Source organism: Pipistrellus kuhlii, unplaced genomic scaffold, assembly GCF_014108245.1.
Source record: "Pipistrellus kuhlii isolate mPipKuh1 unplaced genomic scaffold, mPipKuh1.p scaffold_m20_p_9, whole genome shotgun sequence".
In the NCBI taxonomy this organism is placed as follows: Eukaryota; Metazoa; Chordata; class Mammalia; order Chiroptera; family Vespertilionidae; genus Pipistrellus; species Pipistrellus kuhlii.
The window spans coordinates 27019217-27044265 of record NW_023425595.1 but is presented as its reverse complement, the minus strand read 5'-3'; the positions used below and the strand labels follow the sequence as shown (position 1 = coordinate 27044265).

Here is a 25049-nt window from a genome sequence, read left to right as displayed (position 1 = left end):
TTCTTTTCTTGTATCTGAGTACTTCGATTTATGTTCTTGTAGATTCAGCTATTCTTTTAGACTAATGTTTGCTTTATCTTTTTCCAGCAAAAACTATTTGTGGTTAAAGGGTTTGAAGTGTCCTAGTCAGCCAAAATAGCAGAACCAGAAAAATATTCCTTATATATGAAGAGTTCATACAAATGAATAAAATACTAATCGTATAAGTGAGCAAAAATTATAATTAGAGAATTTGTGAAAGTGGAAGTACAAATGTCTAAGGAACATTTGAAAAGGTCAAAAAATACTAATTAATTGTATCTCATATGAGATGAGATACAATTTTGACCCATCAAAGTCAAAGATATTTTTTTAAAGGAAAGGGCAAGTGTCAATAGCACAATGAATTGAGCATTATTGTAACTCATTAAATGAAAGTATTAATGGGTTATTTGAAAATAATTTGCTTTAAGAGCCTTATAAGTATGTTTTTCCCATGACTAATAGTTATACTTCTAAAATCTATTTTAAGGAAAAAATCCAAAATGCAGACAATCTGCATGTTTCATATTTAGAAAAAAAACCAGACGTCATATTTTTCTTTTAAAATAGATTTTAGAAGTAACACTGCTCTTGAAATCAGAGGTATTTTTATTTCACTGTAGTCTTTAGAGTTTCCGGAAAAGACAAAGATTGCCAGAAACCATGTAAAGGCTTACAAACAAACACTGTGTATTAAGGAATGGTCATAGAGTATCTGATGGACACACCTGTTGGGTGGGTGCTGGCCCCTCTGTATGAGCCAAGCTGAGGTATAAAACAGTGGAGTGGGAACAAATGTCTGAAACATTATTCACCATTCAAGACTCGGCTATCTGTTCCCCTTCTTACTGTAGGCACTTTCTCACCACCCTCCAGACTGAAGCAGAGGCTGTGCAGTGTGCTCCCCATGGAAGTCTGCTTGCCTCTGTCACAGCACCGACTATACTGCCCTGCTCTCCCCACAGGTTTGGGAGCTCCTTTGGATCAGGACTGTGTGCCCTTTACGTCTCTATCATGTGGTGCTAATAAATTTCTATAGAATGAATGGGTACCTTCTCATTTTATAAATCTTGGCTAAGGTGGTCCACAGGGGACAGTGCACCTTGTAGGGTGATAATACAAGAGCCCGGTACTAGGGTTTCTTTGATGGCAACTTTCCCAACTTCCAGGACTGACAGGGAGTGGTTTGTTAGAGGCCCAGGCACATGTGGGTCAGGAACCTCACTGCCAAGATCCAGAGCAGACATTCTGGAGCTGGGAAGCATCAGTGATATTTCCCAGGAAACTTGTGAAACCTCCTGTTTATAAAGGTTTCTCCATCTGTTAGTTTCTGTACTTTCCCTCCTCCCGCTCTTGGTAACACGGATGTTTGCATTCCACGGGGATTCCTGTCCCTAAAATGTCTCTTTTCTCCCACTGACACCATCGGCATCAGCCAGAGCCTAAACCCTGGCAGCCTAAGGAGACTTTCTGTCCCAAGGCACTGTCCTCTTCCTGCACTGCTCAGGAGCCTCTTAACCCGTCTCCATGCCTTAGCGTCTGCCCTTCCCTCAAGCATTACCCACCCTAAGTCAGATAGATCTTCTCAAAACACAATCTGACAGTGTTGGGTGATGTCAACTCACCAGTGACTCCTTTATTGCCTAAGGGACAAAGGCCTGGCATGTGGCCCTGATGTACCAAGTCTCACCTTCACCCTGTCACTATCATACCTCATCCTGGCAACCACACACCTCTGTACATGCTATTAATACCACCAGGATGTGTTTCTTCCTCTTTCCTGAAGACTTCTATTTTTACTTTAAAATACTGCTCAGACACTTTCCTTGACTATCTCAGCCTGCCTCCCTCCTCTGTGCTCTGAGAGCAATTTTATAGAACCTTTTTAAAAGAGGATTTCTTTAAAACATTTGTCTTGCTCATGAGTCTGTTATTCTTCTCAGCAGTGTCTCCATTGGCCAGGCTTTCACTTCCTCTTCTCTATTCAGACTTCATCTTCCACCTGGGCTGTTGTAATAGCAGCTTCATGGCATTCCCCAGCTCTGGCTTTGCCCAAGAATGTACTGGCCTTACAATAGTCAGAGGGACCCTTCTAAACTCCACATATGATCATGTCATTTCCCTGACTGAAATCTTTGGTTGGATCCCTAATGCTTTCCAGGATTCAGTCTAAAGTATATGTTGCCTGAAGGGGCCCCCAAAGCACAAAGGGTCTGGGGTCTCTCATTTCACAAAGTGGAGTGAGCGCTCACAAACTGTGGGCTTCAAGTCATAGTTAGCTGCTCTGGTTCTCTGCGCCACAGTTGCTTTGGGGCCATTCATGTTTGGCCCCTTTGGAGCAGCTGCTGGAAGCCTTTGTGGGCAGCATTTGGCAGGGGCAGTGAACCTGGCTCAATCTGAAATGTGTCCTGGGGCAGCCCTGTTAGGTGCAATTCCAGCCTGGAGACATCAGGGACCCACATTGCAGGCCCAAGATGAGGGCAGGACTCTGGTTCCTTACCAGAGGGACCGCAGGTGCGGCTAGAATTCTGATTTGCCAGTTTTTTAAATTCCATGAGCTCTGCATGGTCCTTCTCATATGTCCTCTTCAGGTTCTCCACGTACTGCATCATCACCTCTGTTGCCTTTGACATGCGCTTTTCCTGCAGGAAAGGAGATCGGGAAACACAGGCATTTGGGGTAAAAGCTCATCAGCACTTGTTTGCACTGAATGAGGGTCTGGGCTGAGTGAATCAAAAGGATACATGGAGTAATTAGACATGACCCTGCCCTCCAAGAGTTTGCTGTCCACCATGTGAGCTGAGACAGGTTGTAGGCATCTGCACTCAGAGGACAAGAACAAGCACAGACATAAAGCTTCAGGTGATGGCAGGCGGAAGAGAATCAGCTCTGCTCACAGAGAATGGCTCAGGGAGTTTCATGGAGATGGAGTGAAGTGGCTGTAGGGTGTAGGCAGAAGCTGGGCATTTAGACATGGACACAAGGGACAATGAACATTCTGGACAGGGAATTCTAAGAGCAAAGGTACAGAGACAGGAAACCATAGGTCTTGTATCTGGGTAAAGGATATACCTTCCAAGGAGAAGTCCTTTGAAAAGTGAAAGGGAGTGTTATTAAGAATTATGCTGAGATCAAAGACCTAAGTATAAGACCTGAAACAATAAATTACATAGAAGACAACATAGGTACTAAACTTATGGGCATTGGTTTTAGAGAAGATATTATGAATTTAATCCCAAAGGCAAGGGAAGCAAAAGCAAAAATAAATGAATGAGACTATATCAAACTAAAAAACGTCTGCAGAGCAAAAGAAACCATCAGCAAAACTAAAAGGCAAGCAGTCGAACGGAAGTGATACCTCCAATAAGGGGCTAATATCCAAAATATATAGAGGACACATACAACTCAACAACAAAACAATCTAATAAAAAAAATGGGTAGAGGACCTGAACAGATACTTCTCCCAAGAAGGCATACAAATAGCCATCAGATGTATGAAAAGAAGTTCAACTTCACTAGCTATTAAGGAAATGCAAATAAAAACCATAATGAAATACCACCTCACCCCTGTTAGAATTGTTATTTTCAACAAGACAAGAAATAACAAGTGTTGGAGAGGTTGTGGAGAAAAAGGAACCCTCTTTCATTTCTGGTGGGAATGTAAACTGGTACAGACGCTATGGAAAACAATATGGAGATTCCAAAATAAATTAAGAATAGAGCTACCATATGGTCTGGCAATACCACTGCTGGGCATCTACATGAAAATTTGAAAACATTTATTTGTAAATATTTATATGTACCTCTGTGTTCATTGCAGCATTATTCATGGTAGCTAAGACATGGAAACAACTTAAGTCTTCCTCAGTAGATGATTGGATAAAGAAGATGTGGTATATACATACAATGGAATACTGCTCAGCCATAAGAAAAGACAAAATACTGTCATTCATTACAAGATGTATGGATCTTGAGAATATCATGCTAAGTGAAACAAGTCAGACAAAAACCAAACAACAAGAACCATATGATTTCATTCATATGTGGGATATAAAACAGAAAGCAATAAATGAACAAAAACAAACAAACACTCATAAATACAGATAATAGTATGGTGGTTACCAGAGGGAATGGGGTAGAAGGAGGTAGAAGAGAGCAAATGGGGCCAAATATATGGTGACAGAAGATTTGACTTTGGGTGTTGAGCACACAATGCAACATTCAGATGATGTGATATAAAATTGTACCCTTGAAACATATAATCTCATTAACTAATGTGTCATCCCAATAAATTTAATAAAACATTTTAAAAAGAATTATGCTAGGACAATAGGCAAATACTAAGACTGTCTGGAAAACTGGGGATGTACAGGCCATCCCACTCATGTAGGAATCAGCAAGCAGTTGGGTTTGTTCACAGTAAAGGCAGTTAGAGCTGGGTTATGAAGGGCCTTGTCTTAATGTAAGGGAGTGACATAATCAGGCCACCCGTGGAAATTAGACTGATGGAGTGGGACTGATGGCATTCTACAGTCTGGTAGAACTAGAGAGAGAGGTGAGGACTTAGACTCAGAAGCTAGGGGTAGAAAGCCATTTGGAGATGGGTAAAGACTGAAGTGAGCAACACACATGAGCCTAGAAACATGTTTGGGATAGCTGTATAGGTCAGAAAGATTTTTCTCTGCTTATACCCCTTGAATCCTCCAGAGTGCCTAGCCCAGGGTGTCTGCCTAATCATAGAGGGTCATGCTCAGTGACTGTGCCCTAGAAAAGTTCCCTATATCTGTGAGCTGAGACCAGCCACTTCCTTTGAGCTCTTCCTTTTTGACTGCTCCCAGCTGGATTGACTTCCTGGGTACTGCTGCTGAGTCATGAGCTTTTTCCCCTGGAAGACAGAAAGATAGGACAGCCAGTGTCTTGCCCTTCCTTTGTTCTACAAGCACTGCCCCAGGAACACCCTGCTGACGCAGTCAGTGAGGCAGGACATGGGTCCCCGGTAATAGCAGCAGGTGTTTTACAAGTTTGTCAGCAACCCTATATGGCAGATACTACCAACAGCCACGTATTTTGTTGGAGAAGCTGAAACACAGAAAGCTCAGTAACTGGCCCAAGGCCACAAAGTGAACCCTGGTTGGGGCAAGATCAGATCTCAGGCAGCCTGATCCTACACACCAACCCGGATCAGGGCAGTCTCTGTGTGCTTCAGGACTGCCTTGTGGCTGAGAGGGAGCCCAACCAGGGCCCCAGCTCTGCCGCTATTCCTGCTGTTACTCTTCTGAGACTTCATGTCTTCATCGGGGGATAAGGATATTTACTTTAAAGGATTGCTGCGGGGATTAAATGAAACAGAGCTGTTTTTCCTAAAGCATGTTTTGCCAAATACTAGTTCCATGGGAGCTGAGTAGGTATATTTTATGAGACATATAAAAGGAGTGGTGTTGGTTCTTCAAATTTGAGAAATACAGAGGTAAACTTAAACAGGCTTCTTCACTATAAGACTTCTTAAAGGCTTGATTATTGCAATATGCTTTAGAAATCTCCAAGAAAAGGAGGGAGTGTGTATGTGCCCACAGAAACTTTTATAAGGAGCACTTGAGGGTTAAGTGGTCCACCAAAAAAACCACAACAATGTACTGACACAGAGGAAGCCATCAATCAGTGGTATCTGAGTTGTCACTGCTTATATTATTGCTTTAGTTACTGTGGGCAGAGCAGAGCCAGTCAGCAGGGCTGGGAGCTGGCGAGGCTCACCTGGCGGACAGCCCCCACCATCTCAGCGCGGCTGGAGAGGCGGGCAGCCAGGCGGTGCAGGACAGCGATATCCTCCAGCAGCCTCTGGTAGGTCTCCCGGTGCTCACAGTGGTGCCAGAGTGAAGCTGAAGACTGAGGAGAGAGAAAGAAATCACCCGGGGTCCTCACAGGGTGAGCCCCGGTCCCAGTCCTGCCTGAGAGGAGTGGCCTCTGCAAGGCCGGAGCTACAGCTTCCTCCGGGCACTGGAGATGCCCCATGTGGACACTCTATACTTGGCTGGCCTAAGAGAAGGGAATCACATCTGGGTCTCTGGTTCCCAGTCACCCAGCCCCCCTCCTGAGAAGATTCTAAGGGCTCAGTGGCCTTAGACACTTGCCCTTCAGGTCACCAGTCCTTCAGGATCTCTGCCTCAGCACACTCTGAGAAAGACTGTCTGGCTCAGGGCCTGGCCCTGATTTCTCATTTCAGGAAACTATTTGGTGACTGAGAAAAGCAGGGTACTCAGCAGGGCCCTTGTAGATAGTCCTAACTCCAAGGATTCCCCAGTCAGACTCCACAATTACCATAAGGGAAGTTTTGAAGTTTTCCAGTTCCTTCTCAGTATCCTCTTCTGTCAGGTTGCGTTCCCTTTCAGCCTGGTTAATTCTAGATTCCAGGGTGTAGCTGTCATTTCTAAAGGCCAAGGACAGTTGTACAAACACGTTCTGTTGGGAACAAGAGCGTGGGAGAGGTGCTAGGAGGAGTTATTGCAGGGAACGTGGGCAGCTGCAGGTGTGTTTCTTGCATGAGCATTTTACATTAGCTCCTGGACCAGTCACCAAAGTAACAGTGCATCCATGAAACTCTCCCTTATGGCTAACTGCACCAAGAATGGTGAGCTAGTAACCCGAGGTCCATGCTAGGTCCTTCCCAGGACCAGAGACCAGATGCATTTTACTGAGGAATAATAAGAGAATAACACTTTGTTTTCCCCTGAACTTCAAGGAAATAACATCCTGTATTTAGGTTTAGATAAACTTGGGCCAACACAGCTGATTATGTAAGCAGTTTGGATTCACGCTAGGATTTATTACATGTGGGTTTTTTGGAGGTTTCGCATGAAACCACTATAAAGATAATTTGAGATGTAAGCCTTGTTGACTTGAAGCAAACTTCAACTAGCATCTTGCCTGAGTATTCCAAATCCTTCACTGGAAGCAGCTATGAGCTGCCAGGAAATGGAGTAAGGCCAGGCATGATTCTGTCAGGAGAAACTTTCTGGAACAAATATTCCATGCCAAAAATGCAGCCTGCGTGTACGAACTTTGAAAGGTGTACTGATCAGACATGGAATTCCTGGAATAATAGGAAACCACTGGGGAGGAGAAGTAGACAGATGGACTACACAGGAAGGAAGCAATGGCCTTCGTTTTACAGCTTTCATTGCCCGGCCTGAGCCAGGTGGTAGCAGATTTATACCATTGGGGTGACAGAACTCTGCCTGAGCTTCTGAAGTTCATGTAACCAGGCCTCATTGAGCATGTATTATATGCCAGCAATGCCATGAGTTTTATGCACCTCATTTACTCCCACAAAACCCTCTCTATGGGAACTGTTATATCCCATTATGGATAAAGAGACTAAGACCAGAGAGGTCATTAAGTTGTTCAAACTGAGACAGTGTAGCAGAGCCAGGCTTCAACCATAGACTGATTCCAAAGCCTGTGATGCTTCCATCTTGCTGAGCACTGATTGTGTCAGCATCCATCTGAGGACAGGAGCTGGCTCTTGTAAACTGCCATGGCCATCTTCACCAGTGTCAGTGGGTGGGATTCTCAGTCATGTTTATCAGTAATGCTCAATGTTAGATTCTCCATTCCTGGTTAGCCCTTCAATGAAAGTATAAGTAAAGTCCAGTCAAGCCCAGGCTTCATAATTTCACAAAGCACTGGAGTTACTTACCTCAACTTCCTTTTCAGTGAGCGGAGGGGCACTGTGGGGGGGGGGGGGGAAGACACACAAATTAATGTTATCTAATTTATGAAAGAAAAAAAAGGTGACTTTGAACAACAAACAGACCATAGGTTTCCAGAAACTGAGTAAGGGGAGTTAATGAGATAGGAAAGATTCAGAGTATACTTGTGTGAGCTCTGGAATCTGTGAGATATTCTATCAGACATTGACTCCTATAGAAGAAGTATGGTGGAAAATACTATTGGGTCGGCAGCTAAGTAATTGCGGGTTTCACACACATATGGCTTCAGTTGAATTTTTAGGTTTGCAGACGTAGTACAAATGTAAAACACATTTTGTTATTTGGTAGTTGGCTATTCAGCTGTTAATCAGTGAAAAAAGTTTTTTGATCTGTTTTGTAGTTTTCGTTTGGCGTTCGTTGAAAAATGGAAAATCAAAAGGAACATTTTCATCATATTTTGCTTTTTTATTTCCACAAGGGAAAAACGCATTGCAAGCTCATAAAAAGTTATGTGCTGTTTATGGTGACGAAGCCTTAAAAGAACGGCAGTGTCAAAATTGGTTTGCCAAATTTCGTTCTGGTGATTTTTCACTCAAAGATGAAAAATGCTCTGGTCGTCCAGTTGAAGTTGATGACGCCCTAATCAAAGCAATAATCAATTCGGACTGTCACAGTACAACACGTGAGATTTCAGAGAAGCTTCATGTATCACATACATGCATTGAAAATCACTTAAAACAACTTGGCTATGTTCAAAAACTCGATACATGGGTTCCTCACGAACTGAAAGAATCACAGTTAACACAACGCATTAGCAGCTGCGATTTGCTAAAGAAACGTAATGAAAATGATCCATTTTTAAAACGACTGATAACTGGCGATGAAAATGGGTTGTTTACAACAATATCAAGTGGAAAAGATCGTGGAGCAGGCCAGGTGAACCAACTCAAACAACATCAAAAGCTGATATTCATCAAAAGAAGGTTTTGTTATCAGTTTGGTGGGATTACAAAGGAATTGTCTACTTTGAACTCTTACCACCCAACCGAACAATCAATTCTGATGTCTACATTGAACAACTAACGAAATTAAACAATGCAGTTGAAGAAAAGCGGCCCGAATTGACAAATCGAAAAGGTGTTGTATTCCATCATGACAATGCAAGGCCATACACATCTTTGGTCACTCGGCAAAAATTAATGGAGCTTGGTTGGGATGTTTTGCCACATCCACCATATAGTCCTGACCTTGCACCATCTGATTACTTTTTGTTTCGATCTTTACAAAACTCCTTGAATGGTAAAAATTTCAATAATGATGATGATGTCAAATCGTACCTGATTCAGTTTTTTGCTAATAAAAACCAGAAGTTTTTTGAACGTGGGATTATGATGCTGCCTGAAAGATGGTAAAAGGTCATTGATCAAAATGGGCAATACATTACAGAATAAAGTTATTTAGTTCCATGAAAAAATTCTCTTTGATTTTCTTTAAAAAATCCGCAAGTACTTAGTTGCCGACCCAATAGATCCTGGGGGCAGTCCTCTATCAGTGCCTCTACTAGACATGACTTTGGACGGGTTCTTTTAATCTCCTTCTGTTTGCTCATCTGTCAGATGGGAATATTTTATTTATCTTACAGGAGTCTTATAAGGAATATATGTATGCATATACTCATGTGTACAACTGTGTGTATATATGTGTGTTCACATATATGATATACACAGGTATTTATGTATACATATATATGTGTGTGTACACAGGTGTATATACATGACATCCACACTCAGGAGGCACTCGGATGTTAGTTATCACAACTTATTCACGGCTAGTTTTGAATATTTACTAAGAAAGTGCATGTGCTACATACTTTATAAACTGCACACAATAGTTTTTTGGGTCTACCTAGGTCCACAAAGCTTGATCCTCCTCCTGTCTCTGAGGATTGTGACAAGGGTGCATGTGAGCCATAGAATAAAAGGTAGGAAAAAGTGGCCAGAGCTCTTCTTCACAGCTGGACTCAGACCCAGCAAGAAAGTCCTGTCTAGCACAGCCGTGTCATTCTGAGAGGTTCCCACAGCAAGCAGTCCTTTTATCTGCATGCTTACTGTGTTGCTGCTGCCACCACTCTCCTGGTAACTAAAGCTAGCCTTGTTCTGAAGCCCAGACAATGTAAATAATGCACAGGCCCTTTCCTGTGCTGGGGTGGGAGGACTGGGAGCGGTTCTATCAGCGTCATAGGACATGGCAACAGAGCGTGCCATTGATAAGACTCTCAGGAAACACAGCTTCCTCCCTTTGACAGGTGTGGAGGGACCCTAAGAGCAAAGGTAAGGGTCAGCTATCTCTGCAAGAGCTGGTTCTCACCCTGACAAGGAACTGTGAGAGTCTTCCTGTCAGGATGAGGCAGTAAGACCCCATGGCCAGCAATTCAGCAGAGTACAGAGCATGGGATAAACAACTACAAAGATGGTTAATGCTTACAATTCTTGTCACAACCCCACCCATCAGGCTCTTTCTGCTGTGGGCCAGCCAACATAATCTTCTAGAGCAGGTACATATTGCTTAAATGATTTATCAAAACTCGTTAAGCTTGCTTTTGACTCCTGACTTTGGCTTTGTGTGAAATTTGCATATTTTGTGACATATGAACCAAACTTATTTTTCTATTTTGAGGACTCATTTTCTGCTATTTTGATATTGAACACACTTTTAAAAAAAAAAATGTACTAAGCCCTGAGGAGTCAGGGAAGTGTGATTTAGTTAAAGAAGCTATGTGACAGACATAGCCAGCTCTTGATGAAGCTATGCCTTATGAACTGGCATAAGCAAGTAGGGGGCAGAGCCTCGGGCCTCCAAAAAGACAGAGGCTTGCAGGGGACATACAAGGAGATCCCTCTGGATGGCATTGCCTGCCTCGGAATTCAAACTCCCTTGATAGGCCTTAGAATAAAATCAAGGCCTTCTCTGAACCAGCCCCGACCACACTCTCCTCTTCCCACTCTCCAGCCACATTCATCAATCTGCTCCTCAAACACACTTACTCAGTGACCCAGGACCTTTATAGTTAGTACTGTTCTTTCCTTTTTTTCACTCTCTTTTGTAACGACTTTATGAAATATAATTCACTTACTATAAAAGATACAATTCAATTGTTTTTAGTATATCACAGAATTTTACAACCATCATTGCAGTCAATTTTAGAACATTTTCATCATCTAAAAAAGAAACCCTGTACCCATTAATTAATAGCCACTCTCCACCTTTCCAAACCCCTTACCCCACCACCAAGCAACCACTAATGTGCCTTTTTTTCTCTATGGATTTCCCTACTCTGAATATTTCTTATAAATGGAACCAACATGTGGTCTTCTGTGACTGGCTTCTTACACTTGGCATAATGTTTTCAAGGTTCAACCACATTGTAGTATATATTAGTATATTATTTTTGTGTCTGAACAGTATTCCAATGTATAAATATATTACATTTTGTTTACCTGTTCATCAGTTGATGGACATTTGAGTTGATTCTATTTTTTTTTTTTTTGGCTATTATGAAAATGCTGCTAGTAAACATTTATGTACAAATTGTTTTGTGGACATATACTAGTATTTTCATTTCTCTTTATGATATACCTAAGAATGGAACTGCTGGGCCATATGGTAACTATGTTTAAGTTTTTGAAGAACTGCCAAACTGTTATTCCAAAGTGGTTGCACAATTTAACTGAGGATTCCAAGTCCTCCACATTGACATTGTTAATCTTTTTTAGTATAACCATTCTAGTGGATGTAAATGGTATCTCATTATCATTTTGATTTGCATTTTCCCAATGACTAAAAATGTTGAGCATCTTTTCATATGCTTAATAACTCTTCATATATATTCTTTGAAGAAATGTCTACTTAAATCCTTTGACCATTTTAAAAAATTAGTTGTTTTTTTATTGATTGATGAGTTTTTTTTATATATTCTATAAATAAGTCCCTTATCAGATACATAATTTGCAAATATTTTCTTCCATTTTCTGGGTTGTCCTCTCACTTTCTTGATGGTATTGTTTGTATCACAAAAGTTTGGTGAAATACTATTCACTTATTTTTTCTCTTGTTGCTTGTGCTTTTGGAGTTATATCTAAAAAACCATAGTCTAACCCAAGGTCTCACATATTTGCTTTTATATTTTTTCTTTTAATACTTTAAAGCATTGGCTTTTATATTTAGGGCCTGTGATCCATTTTGAAGTAATTTTTGTATATTATGAAGTAATTTTACTCTTTTGTATGTGTCTATCCAATTATCCAAGAATGATTTGTTGAAATTACTATGCTTTTTTGTCGGGAAATTTTTTTCCCTGAAATCTTTGCATGGGTAACTTTTTTTTTATTTTTTATTATTATTTTTTTTTTGTCATTTGTATGTCTCAACTTAATTACTACTTTATCGTAGAGACCTTCTTTGATCTTCTACCCAATGCTCCATTCTCTATGTGCCTATTTCGTGGTCTTCCTAACAGCTTTGCTATCTGAAGTCATTCATTTGTTGTTTGACTATTATTTGTCTCCCCAACCAGAATGTAAGTGCCATGAGAACAGGGTCTGTGTCTCCTTGTTCTCCATTTTAATGGCACATAATGGGCACTCAATGAATATTGGTTGATTAAATGCCTGTTTATTGCTCTTGCTGGTATTTGACCCTGGGATTCCTTACCCTGAGACATCTCCATTTTGCACTCTTATTATCCAACCATTGACCATGTTTCTAGTTTGGGTTCTAGACCTGGTTTTTCTACTGAAATTTTCTGACCCTATAAGTTCCTTCTTGTTAAGGGTCAATCCAAAATTATGTAGTTCACACAGAACATGAAACAAACTCCTTTTGCATATTAAACTCAAGTGTAATTTTTCCGTATTTCTTCTGGGGAAAGGAATCTTGAAGCTCTGGCTTTCTTCTTCTGAATGACAGCATACATGACAGTTTGTCCATATCTCCTAAACCCTGAACCAGAGCTACGGAGTTCTAGGCTGAACCAAGGGCCCAATTTGGAAACAGCCTCTACTGAAGCCAGAAGCAGGGAAGCTGATTTAGTGGTTGGAGTTGGGAACTTGGGGTTGGGCAACATGGCTATTGACATAATGCATGAGAGATACTGACTTTAATCTGACAGCCTGAACCACATGCTTCAGAAGCTGATCTTCTTCATAGACCATGAAAACCCAATTTGGCCTCATGTTTGGTGGCTAGTAACTGTTAACATTCTCAATGATGGTAGAACTGCTGAGTCTTCCCCTCCTGGGAAAGCTGGAGAAATTTAATTCACTGGAGGAGTGCCCTAATCATACTATCTTCAACTTCACAAAGGAAAAAGAAGCCGTAGCACTCTTATTCCTTAAAGACTGACAAGCACTGATGATGGTTTCGATACTTTGATATAGGCCCCTGGTATAGCTGGAAAGGCAGATCAGTCCACCATTTCGATTCCTGACTTCATCACTTGCCAGTATGTTGCTTTGCTTCTCTGTTCTCTCACTGACAATGAACAAAAGAAAATCTTTCTTTTCTGCCTCCCTGGGTTGTCACTAACACCAAAAGACACATAGCATGTAAACTTGTGCTTTGTAACCTGCAGTGCATTTGGGGTGCTTCTCCTTTTATTTCCTGTCTCTGGACACCTCTTCCGTGCCTTTCCACCAGGTGAACTGGCCTAACTCACGCCCTCCTCCAGCTGTGAATTCAGCCTGCTTCCAACTTGTTTCTAGCTCTTTTCTTAATGTTGATTTAGTTGCTAGGTCCCTCTGAGTATTGCCCTAATGGTTCTGTTTTAGGTCATTACAGTGTGGAATTTGAACACATAACATCCAATGGGCAAAATTTGTTTTCCTTTCATATTTACCCCTAAATTGGGAACCTCTGTTAGGTCTGGTGGCTCCTCCCAGTAGTTTTGTTCCCAACAGTTTAGTCCCCAGGTTGCTGGGCTTGGTGGGAGGCCTCATTTGCAGGCACCCTCCCAATCCCTTTTGCTTAGTGGTACCCTATTTTCTCTCCTTTATACTCTAAACTATTCACTTTTCAACCCAGGGCCTGCTATGTGCTGACAAAATGCTAAGCCATGACTCACACACCATCTCATGTAGCTACCAATGTCAGATCCCTGTTGTGTAGGTGAGGAGACTGAGGCTTGGGAAGTAAAGCCACTTTCTCCCCATGTGTGGAAAAGAGCCTGGTAGGTTTTTCAAGCATCCTTCTTCGTGTGGTTCCAAATGTTCTACATTTTTATGCAGATATGAGACCTAGAATCTCTCAGTTATTTTGTGCACTGTAAGGGGGGAGGGGGTTTGCAGGGGGTCCCTCAGCCTGGCCTGATCCCTCTTATTGTCTGGGGACCTCTCTTACTGCCTGCCTACAGCAGAGGCAGGAGAGGCTTCTGCGGCCGCCACTGCACTCACCAGTGGTGAGCCCAGCTTCTGGCTGAGCTATGCTCCCCCTGTGGGAGCACACTGACCACCAGGGGGCAGCTCCTGCGTTGAGCATCTGCCCCCTGGTGGTCAGTGCGCATCATAGTGATTGATTGTTCCATTGTTCAGTGGATTTGCATCTTAGGGTTGTTTTATTTAGGATGGTAGAGCTGGGATTAAAACTATGTCTCCTGGCCCAAAGCCCACCACCCTCTGCTGCCATGAGCCTCTTGGTGACCCTTGTGCATGCCTAAGAACCCTACCTGGCCCTTTATTATTCTTTTTATTTTAGATTTGGACCATTAGACTCTGATCCATCTGGGGTCCAAGATCAAGGCTGGTGCACTTCTTTGTCTCGTCTAGACTCTAACACAGGCTGCATGATACAGGTCTTCTGCAACCCGCGCCCTGATCTTACCTTCCAGGGAGAGACTTGTGGACCCGCAGTTTGCGCAGCAGCACATCAGAAATATTGGGCATTACGTCCAAGCCACTCTTTGACTCTTCTTCCTCAATAGCTGGAGAGAGTTCAGAATGGAGCCCTAAAAGAAAAAAAGTGCTTAGCTTATAAAATGTCTGTTTGTAATCGCAGTAGTACTGTTGCAACTTGCTTCAATGGATAGGAAGAGCTTTTACAGTTACAAGGACCTTTGTGGATTGAAGGGACCCTAGTTTGATTCCAGTCAGTGGCACATGCCCAAATTGCGGCTTGATCCAGAATTGGGGGGAGGGGGGGCATGCAGGACACAACTGATCAATGATTTTGATGTTTCTATCTATCCCCCTCCTTTCCTCTCTGCAATCAATAAAATATATATTTTTTAAAAGAACCTAATTATTGATATATTCCAGGGACTTCATAATTATTATTTTGACTCAAGAAGCCAGAACTTAATTTTCTCAATTTACAGGTAGGTAAACCAAAACTCAGCAAGTTTAAGAATTTGTTTAAGGTCATAGAACTAGTAAATGGCATAGGAAAACTTCAAACTAATTCTGTCTGCTCCAAATTCTATGCTTCCTATTGCTTTCCAAACTACCAAGCAGGCTCTTATGTCTGGAGTCAAAGGTTTGTTTCTGGCAAATGGAAGCTGGTTGGCTATTTGGCATAATGTTTGCAAAGGTCCCCTCTCTTTAACAGGTTTTTCAAGAGGCCTGTTGCCGAATTATTCTTCCTCAACTGAATTCAACAGTTCAATCATCTGTGGTCTACCTCAAAATCATTGTCTGGTTCCATATCCCCAAAGGCAGGAATATAATTGGGATTTTTTTTTCAAGGTAAATCTAAGATCATTAGGTTTTTTAAAATATCTCAGAAATAAATGCCTCATAGTCAATAAAATGAATGAACAGGTTTTTGTTATCTCCTAAAACTATTCAGGATCTTGCTCTAAAGGCAGAAAGAACAAATGAAATATTTTCTTTCCATAAGTCTCTCCTGTTTGAAGACAGGCCTTTTACCTCTCCCAAAGTTTTCCTTCTCCAGGCACTAGCCCCATTTTCCCAACTGCTCATTGTGACCCACTGTGGCCATGGCCTCTAGACATGACCCCCTGCCTGCATGCATTCTGGTTGTTGCTGTCCTAGAGGCTCAGATGTACTCTTACATGCTCACAGCTGAGGAGGACATTGGCACATATCCCTGACATTCACATTTGTTATTCACACAGCATAGACTTGGCGTGCCTTACTGTGGGCTCACAAGGCATTTAGGATTAAAAGCCTCAAATCTCTTTTACTTGAGCCAAAATAGGTATCATCATCCCATACCATGGTTACTTTCCATTTACAAGCAGGAGTTTATAGTTTTGTTTTACCATTTCAAGTGGGTTTTGACTCAGGAGATTTCCAACCTGCTCAATCACTTTCCAGAATTGTAGGCCAGGCCAGAGACCAGGACTAAAGGCACAGATGTGGTAGCCATGCAAATGGAGCTGAGATTAGGAGTCATGTGAATCAGAAGCCTTACCAAGGGAGACCATGCAGAGAAGAGGGGGTGTAGTTTGGCTCCAGGTAAATAATGCTTAAAATACTTTGAACTTTCCACTCAATCATGTGGCTAAATGGTTGAGCGTCAACCTATGACCCAGAAGTCACAGTTTGATTCTTGGTCAAGGCACATGCCTGGGTTGCAGGCTCGATCCCCAAGTGGGGGACATGCAGGAGGCAGCCTATCAGTGATTCTCTATCATTGATGTTTCTATCCTTCTCTCCTTTCCTTACTCTAAAATTAATTTAACAAAAAACAGATTTAAAAAAATACTTTAAGCTTTCCAATAACAGAATGGTGTTCATGAGTTTTTTGGTACTCAACATATCCTGGCCAAGTCAGGAGACAGGATAGTCAGTGGTCCTCTTTTGAATATATGTTTGGACTAGACATTCTCTTAGCTATCTGTCACCTCTTGGGTTCTGTCCTGGCATTTACTATTCTCTGACATTTTGTGTGACAGATGGTAAATCCTTTGTTGCTTCTGGCTTCAATCTGTCAATAATCAGCTGAAAGATAATTAAACAATGAGCTCCTGAGAAATCTGTGTGGTTGATTGAACCATAACAAAGTCTAATAATCAAGTGAAAGTCATACCAGGGATCTTTGCTAAGAAAAGTGCCCTAGGTTGAGCACCTCCCACTAAAATGGCTGTCTAAAGAGGGACCCTAGAACTGATAGATCCCCAAACCAGCCAACCTCTTCCTAGGCTCAACCAAATTAACTCAATAATGACAAATTTTTAAATCAGCCAAAAATATAGCCACCACTCTCAAATATATAAAAAGGTAATGTCTTTCAACATGATGGCCGGAGAAAGACAAAAACTTATTAGAAATAAAAGTAGAGCTCCTGCCCTAACCGGTTTGGCTCAGTGGATAGAGCATCAGGTAAAGGAAGGAAAAGAGACAAATTCCAAGGAGTTTGGCCACTGTGCTATTTCTGTCTCCTGCATGTTTCCTTTCTTAGCGAACTCAAGGGTCCCAGGTTTGATCTAGATCAAGGGCATGTACCTTGGTTGTGGGCACATACCCAGTAGGGAGTGTGCAAGAGGCAGCTGATAGATGTTTCTCTCTCTCATCAATGTTTCTAACTCTCTATCCCTCTCCCTCCTCTCTGTAAAAATTCAATAAAATATATAAAAGTAGAGCTCACACCCTTGATAACCGTCAAAGACTCAGTACTGAGAGAAAGATGTGAGGGGGAAATACGAAAAAGTGCAGACTGAGAGGCGAGCAGGCAGCCTGCAGAGGAGATTCAGAACATTTCTCTAGAGCAGAAAGGTCCCCATCCCACATAGCAGAAATCTCACCAGAGAAAAAAACTGTCTTGCTGCTGTTTGCTTTTCTTGACAAGTAGGAGAGGAAAGGAAAGACAGCACAGTAGTCTACTGCAGCTGATTGTGTAGAACAATATGGAGGGGTTTACCAGAAAGGAAAATGAAGAGAAAATAGGGAAAACATGCTTCTCTGATGGAGTGAGATACATGGAATGCCCCAACTGAAGCTGTTCTCCTGCCTCCTATCACCCTCCCCCTAACCCCGCCACTTCTGAGAAGTAGAACAGTGGCCAAACTCCTTGGAATTTGTCTCTTTTCCTTCCTTTACCTGACAAGATAATTGAAAATAGATGGCTCACATCTGGGAAATAAATACCTAAGTAGATTGTTTCTATGATTCTACCCTGAATTGGTGAAGTAATCCATAATCCACTACTCCCCATCTAAAGAAATAAGCCCCCACTTTGGTTTAATAAGCCAAGTATTGGGACTATGAACAAAGCTAGAAAAAGAGCAGAAACCAATCCCACAAGCACCACTACACACAGCTCCCTCTGAACTTCCCCTTTCCCCACCATCCAAGCAGTAGCAAAGCAGGCACAGAACACCCAGTCTCCAACTAAATGCTGCAGAAAGAACAGAGGTCTCAGATAAGGTGAAAAAGGCAGTGAAAATTGACCTACATAATTTATCTGGGTGAAGAGAGAATCCAGAATGCCCATTTAAAAAGGACATAAAATAAAAACAAATATCATGGCAACTATTTCAAAATACTGGATAGTCAAAATAGGAAGAAAAAAAGGAAGGAAGGTATAAAGGAAAGGAGAAAGGAAACATGCAGGAGACAGATGTCAGGATAAAAACAGAGGCAACAGCACTGCAAAAAATGCACTTTTGTGCAAAATGTATATATACCACAGATTCTTTGACTCGTGGAAAATTAGAACCTGACAAAAATGAAAATAGGAAATCAGAGATGAGATGAGATGAGAGGATAACAGAAAGATGGAAGAAGATTACAATTTAAGGAAATGAATTGAAGACCAAAATGACAGAACTAAGAAATTATAAAAAGATAGAACTAACCAATGTGTACTAGAAAATAGAAAAGATAAAATAGATACAACCTCAAACTGAATTAGTGAGGAGGATGGGAGAGACTGAGATGAGCCCGAGGAATGTAAAAAAAGGAAGATTAAAGTATTGATATATGGAGATGGAATAATAGACTTGCACTTGAGACATTGATGAGAAATTTAGGGATTATGGAGTCTCTGAAGTAGTGAACAAAACAAAAGAAAGAACATATCCAGAGTAGAAGAGAAGAAAAAATTTGCCCAATTGAGATAAAAGCTGAACTTGCAGATTGCATTTTATATATGTACTAGTAGCCCATAGCGCGATATAGCGTGCAGTAGGCCTCCTACCACTGCTGCAGGAGCTGATGGAAACCACAGTGTGCTGCTGGCAGCTGCGCTGTTTCCACAGAAGCTGGGAGCCATGCTGCTTCCGTGGGAGGTGGGCCCGCCATCTCCTCTCCTGGCCTGAGCTTGGCTGCAGAGGCTGCAGGCTGGCCTCTTGTCCCCCCAGAGGCCCTCCACAGCAACGAAGCAAACATTCCACCAGGCTGCTCACACTGCCCGATCTCAGCTCCCCCAGGACTGGGGGACTCTGGCAGGGCTGAGGGGACTGGGGGCTACCATCTTGTGGCTATGGGCACTGCCATCTTTGTGATGGATGACAGTTAATTTGCATATTACTCTTTTATTAGATAGGACTAGAGGCCCAATGCATGAAATTCATTCAAGAGTAGGCCTTCCTTTCCCCTGCCCCCTGCAGGCACCTGGGACCTGGGCTTCCCTTACAGTCCAGAAGGACATCTGGTCTAATTAGCATATTATGCCTTTATTCTTACAGATAAAATTCTTCTCTAACACCCTCACAGGAGGATAAGCCATCTACAGGAAGAAGTAAGGACTGGAGTGCTGGAAATCAGCTGGTCTCAGACTTCTCTACAACATTGAATACAGTGTTGTAGAGAAGTTCTGAAGAAAAGAATGACCCCAAATTTATAACCAAGCTGTCCTTCGAGAATTAAAAACATTTTCAAACATGCTAGAATTCAGGGAACATAGCACCTCTGAGCCCTTCTCAGAAAACTATTGAATAATGAAATCCAGCTAAACGAGAGATAAATTAAAATAACAAAATTAGGTATGAGCAGCCATAGTAAAGGGATTAGTGATGAGCATGAAGTCCTTTTACATATCAGTTTAAGGCTTAAGCAACTATGGAAATTATGGCTATAGAATGAATATCGATATTTTTTAAAAAAAGTATTTCTAGCAATCTAACATAATCTCTCTCCTTCCTCCCTTCCTCCTCCTATGGGGAAGGGAACATTTGGTGTAAGTTGTTTTTACTTTCTTGTTTGTATTCTTCACTATTACTTGAATCTTAAAATAATGAACATGAGGTTATTTTTAACAAAAACAGTAAAGTTATTTTTAAAATATCTGTCTATACTAGCTCATTCCAATGAAAACATTTGTTTCTGGCAATCTCAGGAACTTGGAAAAGTAACCTTTGGAAATTGTAGTTAAAGGTGCTCTGAGCTCCAGGATCACCCTCAAAAGGCCAAACCTTCTAGACTCTTATAAACACCAAACTCTAGTTGGGGATAAACTTTCTTCAGATCAGTTTTCTTAGGGAGCCTTTTCCTTCCCTAAGACAGAGGACTCAGAGCCCAGACTGGGGTGTCTGGAAGGACTGCCCGTTTAATGCATGTCTCTGCCTCAGCCCACACCTCTGTCAACATCCAGGTCGAGAAATCCACTCACTTCCTAGGCATTACCACCTGTATCAGGATAATAAAAGCCACGTCAATGACTACCATTTATTGAACATCAACTATGCATTAGGCACTCATCCTCATTCTTCCTTACAACAGCTCTGCAAAGTAAATATTGCTAAGCTCATTTTCTGGGGAAACTGCAAGCTAGGAAACTAAGGCTCAGCTAAGTTAAGTAGATTCCCCAGGGCCCCAACTACGTAGTTAGCTGAGAGCTAGGACGCAAAGCCAGGTCTGTCAGATTGTGGCATCCTATGGACATTCAACATGTCCAAACTCAAACTCACTGTCTTCATTCTCAAGGGAGCGTCTCTGCGCTCCCAATCCTGATTAATGACCCCATCACCGCCTCACCCATGCAGACAGATGTCTGGTGGTCTTCCTGGTCTCCCTCTCTACCTTATCTCCTAACCATGTCCTATCAAGCTGACCTCCAAATAGCTCTCAAATCTGTCCTCACAACCCCACCTGTCCATCTCAGTCTATAGTCCCATCACCTCTTACCAGGCTGTTTCCACACCCTCTTATCTGGTCTCCCTGTGTTCAGACTCTTCTTTTATAGGCCAGTATTTATAATGTATCCCAAATTATTCTCAAACTCAATTTTTATCCTGATGCTTCCTTACCTGCAGACTTCTCTGGTTTTACAAATGGTCCTAAATAAAGTTCAAACTCATTAATTGCCCCTCAAAACCTTCACTCTCCCTGATTCCCACCCATGCTCCGCCCTTGCCGTCCATCTCTCTGGGACACATGGCCCATACTTGACTCAAATAGATTTCTTCTGTTCCTGGGACATGCCAAGCACTAGAAGATGCCTGCATTCCTTTGCTCCTGCTATTCCTTCTGCCTTCTCTTCCTTGTCTCAAAGCTCTCCTCCTGGAAACCTGTCCTGACTTACTGCCTCTACTGAGCTGGTGGCTTTTTCCTCCAGATTCTTGCCTCCGTGTACAGCAACACCTTGCTCTCCAAGGCTGGTAGGGGACAAGATGGATCTCAGAAGTCAAATTATCAGATAAATGAATTTGACTCTTATGAACACCAAGTTTTAAAAATGAAAGGTGATCAGTACATGCATCCTGCATCCTATTTTCTCTAATTTTGGTTAAGAACTTTAGCTTCACCACTTGCCACCTGCATAGCCTTGGGCAAGTTTCTTGTTCTCTAGATACCTCAGTCTGCTCAGCTATAAAATGGATATGACAGTATCTACTTCACTCAGCTCATACAATGTTTTTATGTGATAATGGTCTTTATTCTAATCTAGCAGAATCCTGACACATATTTTAATTCCTACCATCAAGGTTGTGGAACTCTAGCTTGCCAGCTAAGTGGGATGTTGTACTCTAGGACATTGCTGGAGACGTGGTGGGCAACCACATGTGTTTTGATTGATATCTGCAGAGTTCTGACTTCTTTTCCCTAAGTTCTGAAAGCCCTGTCCAAGAGCTGCATTCCTTCTGTACCCAGGACAAATGAGTTTGGAGGCCTCCCTGAGAGCTGGAAAGGCTGACCCTTTAACAGGCTCTAAATACAGCAGTGCATATGAGCTCACAAAGTAAACGCGAGTCTCTTGTGATAGTTTGCTGTTCCTTTGGGAGGTGGGGAAGATCCTTATCAGAACATTCCAGAGTCTTACAAACTTTGGCTCTTCTTTAGTTTCTGAGGACCGTGGGGAGGAGAGAAGGCGGTTTTTGCATGTGGTCTCTCCAGTTCTCTTCACAGGGACCACTTGTAGGATGTTTGACTCTCATAGGATGTAGGATCATTTGGAGGTAATTTCAAGCCAAAGATGTAAGACTGACTGTGAGTGAAGCAGTTCCAGGGCTGACCGCTGGGGATGCAGAGATGAAAAGGGCTTAGGCCCTGCCACCACAGAGAAGGCCTTGTCTCACCTGTCATAATCAGGTCCCCTGGCTATCTCAATAGCCTCCCATGTCTTCCCTCTGTCTGCACTCCTGAGTCCCTTTCCCAGCTCAATCCACTGGCCACAAGCCAGAGAAATCTCTGAAATGCAAACCCAGTTCAGCTATTCTTAGGACAAGCATTAGAATCCATAGTAGGAACTACAACACCCTCTGTAGTTAACCCTCTCCAGCATCTTGGGATATTCAACAACTCATTCCTCCTGCTTAGGCTCAGCACATGCTGTTGCCTCTACCTGGAGTGCCCTTGCCCCTCCCATTCATTCTTTATGTATCTACTCAAATGTCACTTTTCTAGGAAGGATTTTTCTAGCACCTCCAGATCCTTCTTCCTTATAAAATCTATCACAGTATGAAATGGAAAGTTTGTTCCTCTAATCTCTGTTCCCCTAGATAACAAGAACTTTTCTTATACCAGACCCACAAGGGTTTATTTCTATATAGAAAAAATTATTCATTGATATATTAAATGACAAAATTACATTATTCTTTCAATACATATCCAAAGCAACCTGATAAAATTTAACACAAATCTTGAAACTTGCGAGAGAAGAATGTTTCCTTAAAAATAAAAACAAACAGCCGAAACCGGTTTGGCTCAGTGGTAGAGCCTCGGTCTGCGGACTGAAAGGTCCCAAGTTCGATTCCGGTCAAGGGCATGTACGTTGGTTGTGGGCACATCCCCGGTAGGGGGTGTGCAAGAGGCAGGTGGTGGATGTTTCTCTCTCATCGATGTTTCTAGCTCTCTATCCCTCTCCCTTCCTCTCTGTAAAAAAATCAATAAAATATATTTTAAAAATAAATAAAATAAAAACAAACAATAAGAAATATATAGAATATAATATATAAAATGAAATGGAAAAATAAAATCCTATATAATAAAGATGTAATATGCAAATGGTTGTTACACTTCTGTTATGCCTTGAAGCCTAACAACCAACCATGTGATGACCAGATCATGAATCAGCAGGAGGGTGGGGCAGTGAGCTACAAGCAGGCGGCCAAGAGCTGCAGGAGGGGGCAAGGCAGCAAGCTATGAAGGGGTGTGAGGGGAGCTACAGGAGTGCGAGGCAGCAAGTATATACTTATTTAAATCAGAAATAAAATTATTAAAATATGATTGAGGTAACAGGGTTTTAAATCTTCAAATATCTATGATAAACTAAATTTCAGAGATATTAGCAAAAGAATATAAATAGATCAAACTATAGACAAACTAGTAGAAAATAGATTTATTGTCCCAATTAAAGAGAAGTAATGGTTTTATAATGATTTAAATGAAATAATGGAAGACTTCTCAAAGGAAAAGATAGGCAAAAAAGATTTTATAAAAACTGATTTCTCTTAAATAACACAAAACTTGTTTAAAAGCAAAAAAAATGATAGAATGAAAAAATAGAAAAATACAGCCAACAAATGGTTATTATGTATAGAGTTTATATACATTACCAACAAAAACAAACAAACCAACAACAAAAAAACACCCAAGATTCAAATGGTAATTCATCCAATAAGGGGAAGGAGGAAATAAATTTAAAGTTCGAGCTTGCTTATTAGCAAATTAATTGAAGTAATAATGAAGTAGCATTTCACACTGATACTAATAATACATTATAGTTGTTATTATTATGGATTTTCTAGTTCTCACTGTATTCTGGCCAATAAGGAGAAACAGCAAAGCAAAGTCTAGTGCTGTTTGTTCTCAGGAAAAAGGCTCCTCGCTCAGCCTTTGCAGGCAGCTTTATATTTTGGAGGCAATTTGGTAAATGCAAATGTTTCTACACTTTGACCCGGTGACTCTCAAGCATGAGAATTTATCCCAAGGGGGTAAATTAAAGGAAGAAAAAAATAAACTACAAGTACAAAGCTGTTTATAATAGAGCTCTTCATCACAGTTAACTGTAAACATCTGAAATCCCTAACAATAGATACAGCCACACAAAAGGATAGTGTGTACCCATTAAATGATAAATATGAGAATGAGTCAAAATACATGAAATTTGTTATGAAATAACTTTTAAAAGTAGGAATAGGACGTTATATCTACAGTTAAATTAATTGTGAAAAAAATTAAAAATATGTGTAAATACTGGGGGAAAAATAGAAATTGTTGCTTTTTCAGAATTTATGGTGAAACTTTAAGATAAATATTTTCCTAGTGTTTTGAATCTGCTTTAAAAAATTAAAAATTAGAAGTGGATCAGTATGTAATAATCTTTTCATATTTCCTCTAAGGATGCATAAATTTTTTTTTCTAAAATTAGTACTTTAAAAATTGTTGGCTTGGAATGGTATACATACAATACAATATAGAGATGATGTATTATACAATTATATACTTGAAACCTATATAATTTTATTAACCAATGTCACCCCAGTAAATTCAATAAAAAGGAAAGTAATATAATAATTAATAAATAAGAATAAAAAATAAGACATTGTTGGAAATCTTACTACTTGGAATCTTCTGTTAATATTGAATAGGTAAGTGTTAGTTATTATATTTTAGACCAGGGTCTTCCAACATGGTTGGTGGCACCCTGGACATGCCCATAAGACAATCCTTAAGCAGAAGGCTTCTATGCTGAGACTGACTACAGGTAGCATGAGATATGAGATATCAGGAGAGATGAGCCAGGGATGGGGGGTTAGAAAAAAGACACAAGAAGATGAGTCTGGCAGAGTGGCTGGGTGGGGACTTGCAGTCACTGGGAGGGAAGGGCTGGGGTTTGAACTTTGTGGTGGCAGCAAATTCGAAAGCAAGAGATGACTCTGGTGTCTTGAAAAGAGGAACTGTTCTATTTGGGTGGCTTCCTGGGTGT

At 41.3% G+C, this 25049-nt stretch overlaps 1 protein-coding gene across 8 annotated transcripts in view; it reads right to left on the bottom strand.

Moving 5' to 3' along the window:
• The window catches only part of IRAG1 (inositol 1,4,5-triphosphate receptor associated 1), a 98301-nt gene that overhangs the window by 18255 nt on the left and 54997 nt on the right, over positions 1–25049 (bottom strand). For all 8 annotated transcript variants that reach the window (XM_036427016.2, XM_036427013.2, XM_036427014.2 and 5 more), the window contains 5 exons: positions 14601–14724; positions 7715–7745; positions 6337–6477; positions 5773–5904; positions 2522–2663 (listed from right to left, as the gene is read on the bottom strand). In XM_036427016.2, coding sequence (XP_036282909.1) covers positions 2522–2663; positions 5773–5904; positions 6337–6477; positions 7715–7745; positions 14601–14724 — 570 coding nt within the window. The remainder of the gene's footprint in view (positions 1–2521; positions 2664–5772; positions 5905–6336; positions 6478–7714; positions 7746–14600; positions 14725–25049) is intronic.